This window comes from Sceloporus occidentalis, unplaced genomic scaffold, assembly GCF_023333645.1.
Source record: "Sceloporus occidentalis isolate IW3139 unplaced genomic scaffold, rSceOcc1.0.p SCAF_2, whole genome shotgun sequence".
NCBI classification, from domain to species: Eukaryota; Metazoa; Chordata; class Lepidosauria; order Squamata; family Phrynosomatidae; genus Sceloporus; species Sceloporus occidentalis.
Window position 1 is genome coordinate 274,420,241 of NW_028316982.1, and position 7,873 is coordinate 274,428,113.

Consider the following 7,873-nt stretch of genomic DNA (forward strand, 5'->3'; position numbering starts at 1 on the left):
CCATGGTTCCCATTGTTTTTTTGATTTGTCCATTGATCCTTTATTTACCCAGCAGGTTAATTTGTCCATGTCCATATACTCATATACCTTAATTACCCATGATTTTATATCTGGTACCTTTTCCAATTTCCACACAGAGGCTAAAAGAGTCCTTGCAGCTAGGATCATGTAAAATATTATTCTTCCGTGTTTCCTTTCTAATTCACTATCCTCTACCATATTTAACAGATGCATCTTAAGATCTTTCCCAAAATTTACTTTTAGAATATTTTGAATTTGTTGGTGAACTTCAGACCAAAATTTACTGACAATCTTACATCTCCGCCAGCAGTGTATCAATGTTCCAGTCTCTTCCTTGCGCTTCCAGCATTTGTTGTTACAGTCTTTAGAAACTTTGGCTAATAATTCAGGAGTTAAGTACCATCTAAATTGCATTTTGATCAGATTTTCTTGAAGAGCATAGCTTTTAGTGAACTTCATTCGTCTTGTCCAATTTTTTCCCCATTGTGCTAGTTGAATATTTTGTCCCAGTTCCTGAGCCCATTTTATCATACAGTCTTTTATATTTTCCTGTTCAAGTTCTTGTCTCAGCAGTAATTGGTAGATTTTAGAAATTTCTTTAGTCCCTTCTTGCATTATTATCTTTTCAAACTCGGCTTCTCCCTTACCTATTCCATATAATTTTAGATCTTGATTATATTGTTCTTTTATCCTTCTGTATAAAAACCTCATCTTGTAGTTCTTCCTCAGTTTTTAATCTTCTTTTATTATTTTCATCTCTAGTCAGATCTTCATATGTTGGCCATTTTTCACATAGCATTTTTTCTCTTGTATAAAAAGCCTCATTAATAGACACCCATAGTGGGATTTTTGAAAACCACCTCCGCTTTATTTTCTGCCATACGTAGTAAATCGTTCTTCTTATAAAATGATTGCTAAATTCTTTATTGACTTTATCTTTCCCATAGAATAGGTAACTATGCAAGCCATACACCAGACCAGCTCCTTCTAGATTTAGTATTTTGTTCTTTTTTAGTCTGATCCAGTCTAGGGTCCAGGTTAGGGGGGCTGCAAAGTAATAATAATAATAATAATAATAATAATAATGTTTATTTATATACCGCTTTCCCAAATTAGATCAAAGCGGTGTATATAATATAATATAACTTTAGGTCCGGAAGTGCTAAGCCCCCTCTTTCTTTTGCATCTTGGAGTAATTTAAATCTAATCCTGGGCTTTTTAGAGTTCCATATGAATTTTGACAGTTCTTTATTCCATTTTTGGAAGGGAGTTTCATTATGAATAATCGGTACATTCTGAAATAAAAACACCATCCTTGGTAATATCATCATCTTAATAGCGGATATTCGACCCAACCAGGAAAGTTGCAATTTTTCACACCTTGTTATGTCTTTTCTGATTTTGGACCAAATCTTTTCATAGTTATTCTTAAATATATCTGAATTTTTTGTTGTAAGCCAAATTCCAAGATACTTCACTTTTTTAACTATTTGAAAATTGGATTTTTCTTTAATTTTCTCTTGTTCCTCTTCAAATATATTCATCGCTAGCATTTTTGTTTTGTCCTTATTGACCTGAAAACCTGAGTATTCACCATAATCCTTCAAAGTTGTTAGCAGATAATCTATGTCATCCACAGGATTACTTAAGGAAATATCCAAATCGTCTGCAAAGGCCATTGTTTTGTATTCCCATCCCTTGATCTTCACTCCTGCAATTTGTTTCTTTTCTCTTAATTGTTTTAGTAAGGTTTCTATTACCACCAAGAATAATAAAGGGGATAGGAGACACCCCTGTCCTACACCTTTTTGTATATCAAAAGTTTCTGTTTTTTCTCCATTTACTATTAATTTGGCCTCCTGCTTTTTGTATATATTTTGGATCCAGGTCAGGAAGTTTTCTCCCATATTCATTTCTTTTAGTGTCGCAATCATATATTTCCAATTTACTTTGTCGAAAGCTTTTTCCGCGTCCAAGAAAATCAATAATAATTTTTTATCGTAATTTTTTTCATGATATTCAATCAAATTTAGTACATTTCTTATATTATTTCTCATCAATCGATTAGGTAAAAAACCATTTTGATCCTCATGTATCCAATCTTTTAAGATGTTTTTTTAATCTTTCTGCCAGAATTTGAGCAAAAATTTTGTAGTCGGTGTTTAAAAGCGATATCGGCCTGTAATTGGATGGATTCTTCAGGTCTCTATCTTCTTTGTGAATTAGGGTAATATTTGCTTGGCGCCATGTTTCCGGAGTATTTCCCATTACTACCTCATTCATCGTCATGTGAAGTGGGTACAGCAACTGTTTCGTGAACTTCTTATAATGCTCCATGATAAAGCCATCCGGGCCTGGTGCCTTACCTGATTTGCTTTTCTTAATTGCCGCAATTATTTCCTCTTTTGATATCTCCTTATTGAGTTCTTTTTGTTGCTCATTGCTAATTTTGGGCACATGTATCTTCTGGAGATAATTTTCCACTTCTTCATCTTTTATCTTTACTTTTTGATACAGATTGGTGTAAAATTCCTTAAATATATTTTGTATTCTCTTTGGATTTTTAATTATTTTCCCCTCCAGTTGCAATTCTCCAATTTGTCTTTTTGTTCTTTCTTTTCTCAATTGGTAGGCCAAAAGTCTTCCTGGTTTATTTGCAGATTCGAAGTATTTTTGCTTGACAAAGGTAATTTTCTTTTGAATTTCTTCTTGTGTAATTGACTCTATTTGTTTCTGTAAAAATTTTATTTCTTGTTTTGCGTTCTTATCATTCGAATTAGCTTTGAGTTGATTTTCTCTTTCTTTTACTTCCTCTAATAATTTCTTCAAATTCCTCTCTTTTTTCCTTTTCAATTCGGCTCCTTTTTTCATGAATAAACCTCTAACAACAGCTTTGGAGGCATCCCATACGATTTGTGTTGGGACTTCTTTGTTCATGTTTTCTACAAAATACATTTCAATATTTTCACCCATTTCCTTTATCACATCTTCATTATTTAGTAAAGTCTCACTTAATCTCCAGGAAAATTCCCTTCTACCAATTTTTATTTCCAACCTCACTGGATTATGATCCGACCACACTTTAGGCAATATGTCCATTTTGTCAATTTTCAACCCAAGATAGGAAAAACATGTCTAGGCGTGACCACGACTTGTGTCTATTTGAGTAAAACGTGTAATCTCATGCATTTCCATATTTCATTCTCCATGCATCTTGAATTTTCATTAAATCAATTAAATCGAAAAATTCCTTTGGTAATTTACCCTGTGATTCTTTTATTTTCTTCTCTGATTTCCTATCTAGTCCCGGATTTACTACACCATTCAAGTCCCCCATTAAAATTAAATCGTCAAAATTTAATTCTTTTAAGTCATTCAACAATTTATTATAAAATTTTCCTTTACTCTCCAATACTCCATAAACTCCGACACAGATCAATATTCTACCCTGGGACTTCAATTCAATTATCAAATAGTTACCTGCATTATCTATTACAATTTCCTTTGGGTCTAATTTAGGGTCAACATACATCACCACTCCCTTCTTTTTTTGATTTGAAGCCGCAACAAGTTCTAGGCCCAATTTTGGATTTCGTAGATGTTTAATATCCTTCTTTCTTATCCTCGTCTCTTGCAAACAGATTACCTCTAACTTTTGTTTCTGTAATAGGTGAAAAATTTTTTTCCTCTTGTGTGGTGTGTTCAATCCTTGTACGTTCCATGTCAAGAGTTTTAATTTCTCCATTTTCTTGGTATTATTGAAAATCTTAATATACTTTATTGTACTTCTTCACCTACTTCCTCGTCCACATTTTCCATCTCTTCTTCATCCTCCTTCCTTATCTCTTCAGCTTCTTTTTCTTCTTCTAATCCCCCAGTGGCTCCTTCTCCATAAATCTCCGTCTCTTCAATCCGTGTTAATTTTTTCTCTTTCAGCTGTTCTAAATTTTTTGCCATCCTATGAGTCACCATTGTCCTTTTTGACCGTCTCTCTTTTTCTTCTTGTTTTTCTTCTTTTGACATATCCTGTTGACATTTAAAATGTTTCATAAATTTTCTTGCTTCTTCTACAGTCTTAATCGTAATTCTTTTTTTCCTGAACCAGAAGGTTAAACCCTCTGGTACTTCCCATCTGTATCTTATAGCTTCTTGTCTTAGTTTTATTGTTATAAATTGGTACTCTTTTCTCTTCCTTAGTTGCTTCATGGGAATGTCTTTAAATATTTTCAAAATTTGTCCTTCATATTCTAGGGGATTTTCATTGTGTTTTTTTAGAACCTCATCCCTCATAAATTTCCTCACAAAATAAACGATCACATCCCTCGGTAATTGTCTTTGTGATGCAATATAAGAGTTCACGCGAAACAACCGATCAATTTCATACTCAAAATTTACAGGGGCCTGTTACAGACTGCCAAAATAAAGCTGCTTCGGGTCTCTTTGTAGGTATGCTGTTTAAATGATGCATGCATCCTAAGAATCTGGAAGCTGCACCAAAGCTGCACTCCAGTGCTTAGGAATGGAGTGGGGCTTTGGTGCGACCTCCGGACTCTTAGGACCCATGCATCACTTAAATAGCATACCTCCAAAGAGACCCGAAGAAGCTTTATTTTGGCAGTCTGTAACAGGCCTGGATCTCTACCCAAAAATTCCGCCAAGCAATTTGATATCTTATCCATGAGGTCCTCGTCTCTCTCTCTCTTCTGGTAGTCCCCTTATCTTAATACATTTATCTCTAAATTTCTGTTCCCATATGGATTTTTCTTCCAGCTCTTCTTCAAATCTTTTCTTCATCTTCTCCATTTCAGATTCTATGTTGTCGCTCCTCTTTTCTATTTTCTGTATTTTCTGTTTTGTTGCTGTCATTTCTGTGGTTAATTTTGTAATATTTTGATTTATCTCTTTCATATCTGATCTTATTTCTTGACGAATTCCCTTTTCAGTATCTTTAATCTCAGATTTTAGCTCAGCCTTTGTCTCCATTAAATCTGTCCTTAATTTTCTTATTTCTTCCAATAGCGTTGTAATCATATCTGGTTTTTCTGCTGAATGTTTTCTCTGTGGTTGTTGCCCTTCTTGCCCGAGACTGACATTTTTACAACTTGAACTTTAACTTACAAGTATAGAATGTCCTTTTCAAAAAATCTTATCCACAGTTCAATTATCAAGGCTTCTGTCAATTCAGAAAGTGATAGCAACAATAATAACAATATTACAATATATCAGGTTTTGTTTTTTTCTCCCCTTTCTCCCTCCTCCCCCCCTTCTGTCAGAACTCCAAAGCTAATTACCAAACAAGATTCACAGTTCCTATAGTCATTGATCATCTTGCTTAGCAATTGCTTTAGAACTGTAGTTCTGCCTGCTTGTAGTGGGGGGGGGGGTTAGCGCTAGCTGGTGCTTGGGAATGATTGCTGCTATGGAATGGAATGTGATAAGGCCGAGACATCTGTAAGCGTCCTCAAGGCCACAGTGTTGGCTTCTCAGGATTCCTAGTCCTGGAAGGAGGGGGGAAAGGGCTCACAGGAAAAAAGGTGGGGAGGAGTAGCTGTTTTAACTTAGTGCTTGAGGCTTGGCTTGCCAGATTCTGCTGAAAAGTTTGTCTAGTCACATATACCTGCATTTCCAATAAAACTTCACTGCTTTGAAGCAAGTTGCTGTTCTGGATTTCTGGTGGAGGTTGCTGGGTCTTACACCTTCTTTCTTTTTCAGTATACCACTATCTCCAGATTTTTAAATAGTCAAAATCTAGACTCCCTTCTTATCCCTTCCTATATCATAGATCCAACTAGCTGTCACTACCAATTACTCCTCAAGCATCTAAGTTCCCAATGAAAAGGGAATACAGAACATCAAAGAAATGTCTCCCCCCTTTTTTCCCCCCTTTCCAGTTCAAAAGCAAATTTATATGTATATACTTTTCCTGAGATAATTCCTTAGTACATTAAAGTCTTTCTCATTTGTATCGTTAGCGATCCAAAAAGTTTCATTCACTTTTCTTATTTTCTTCCTTGTGTCCCTTTCCTAATGAGGGGACGCTGAAATCGCTAGCAAGTAAGAGCAAGCGGGAACAAGAGGGGGAGAAGAAGACGAAGCCACAAAAAAACCTACACTTCCCATATACCCTTTTGCCCTTTTACTGGACTCTTTGTTCTCAAGAAGTCTTTGTTTATGCTTACTTACTACAATTCCCAGAGTACTTTTTGTTCTTTTCAACCTTGTAGCCTCTACGCCCTTTTACTGCCGTGTTAATTATCAACAGGGGCGGAGTTGAGTGGAGATTAAACTACAATTCCCATGTCTCCTTATTCCCTTCGGTCACCGTCACTTCCTGTTTGCGTCTTGGAGGAAACTCCTTCTCTCCGAGTAGCACAGCAGCCTCCGTTAAGGGAAGAAAAAAACTACAGATCTTCTACGTTGCTCTGTCGCCTCTGGACACTCCTCCTCCCGTCCTCGTCGGCCCCTCCTCCCGTCCTCGTCGCCCCCTCCTCCCGTCCTCGTCGGCCCCTCCTCCCGTCCTCGTCGGCCCCTCCTCCCGTCCTCATCCTCTATGGTTTATTTAACTCTTTATTCGCCAAATCTTCTAGTTTAGTGTACATTAAACTTTCTTTTTTTCTTTTTTTTTCATTTAAGAGATATATTCCCAATGTTTATCATTCAATGTCCTTTCGTCACTTCTTCAGGGGTACTTACTGCTCTACCTCCTTCTCATTTAGAGTTCATTTAAGTTGTTAATTACAGATTTAAAAAAGCGAATTTACTCTCAGCCAAATCGCTTCTTCACTCCTTTTCAAAGTCCTTTTATCTTATATTTTTAAATACTTATGCCATATAAAGATGTTTGCAAAAGTATCACCTCAATCTTGATGGGAAGTCGATTAATTGATCCAATCCTGGAGATCCTTTAAAGTAAAATTGGCGGCGCCACTGTCCATTAATGGAGATTCAAAGCGGCCATGGAATGCTCTTCGGCCCCACTGGTCCCGACCCTCTCCTCCCGACAGCCGTCTGGGAAGTCTGAGAAGCGGGATCACAGGATATCGAGCCTCCGCCGAGCCCCCTTCGGCCCCCCTATGCCAAGGGGGGAACTTCAGGGTTGTCAGGCTAAGCCTAAACCCCCCCAAAAGCCGCGATGTCCGATCAGCCCTTAGCCAGCTAGCCAAGAAGCTTCTCAACGGGCGCCATTACCAACCGGAAGCCAGAACTGGCCTCACCTTTTAAACCAGAGGTTCGTCTGCTGAGGCCTTGACAAGCATGGACAGTGGCAGCGAGGTCCTCGGGTTGTAGGTTTGATTAGAGTTTCCTTCTCTGAGATGGTTGACCTTGCAGGGTTAGACGAGCACCAGCTGCCCGGGTTTGGGATTAGAGTTTTCCTTCTCCTAGGATGGTTGCCATAAGGCTAGAGAGCCCATCCTGCCCTTTGGCGCTCTTGGTCAGACCCTTTGGTTGTGACCTGTCTGGCATGGGAGGCCCCATAGGTGGCTATTATACCACCGCCAGCATAGCTCACAGCTTCATTAGGATACGCAAGCCTCTCCCCCACGACAAGGGGGTGTTACATCTATGGACCTTTCTCTGAAACCTCAATATCTCTGGCCAAGGTGGAGCTGGCAATATGTGTTTTTTTTCCCATTCCTTTAAAACAGTGACCCCCAAACTATGCCCTTTATGAAATTTTGGACTCCAGCTCCCAGAAGCCTCAGCCATGTTGGCCAACAATCTGGGATTCTGGGAGCTGAAGTCCAAAATCCCTGAAAGAGTACAGTTTAGGGACCCCTGCTTTAAAGCAATGGTTCCCAAGCTTTAGCCCTCCATATGTTGGGGTTTGTAGTTCAGTGAGGCCTAAGACCTC

General features: G+C 38.0%; 1 protein-coding gene across 1 annotated transcript; it reads right to left on the bottom strand.

Moving 5' to 3' along the window:
* Positions 1-2,868: 2,868 nt before the first annotated feature.
* Positions 2,869-6,486, bottom strand: LOC149320261 (uncharacterized). The gene is made up of 2 exons (XM_089508499.1): positions 4,696-6,486; positions 2,869-4,422 (listed from the first exon to the last, which is right to left on the bottom strand). Exons 1-2 carry the CDS (start codon positions 5,050-5,052, stop codon positions 3,799-3,801), a joined length of 981 nt encoding a protein of 326 aa, XP_089364625.1. The 5' UTR covers positions 5,053-6,486; the 3' UTR covers positions 2,869-3,798.
* Positions 6,487-7,873: the final 1,387 nt, after the last annotated feature.

Bases quoted from the DNA above. Each gene is read 5' to 3' on its own strand.
- LOC149320261 (XM_089508499.1), bottom strand. From the start codon at position 5,052: ATGATTACAACGCTATTGGAAGAAATAAGAAAATTAAGGACAGATTTA. The intron at 4,423-4,695 runs TAAGATATCAAA...AGTCTGTAACAG, and splicing joins AGAGACGAGGACCTCATGGA to GCCCCTGTAAATTTTGAGTA.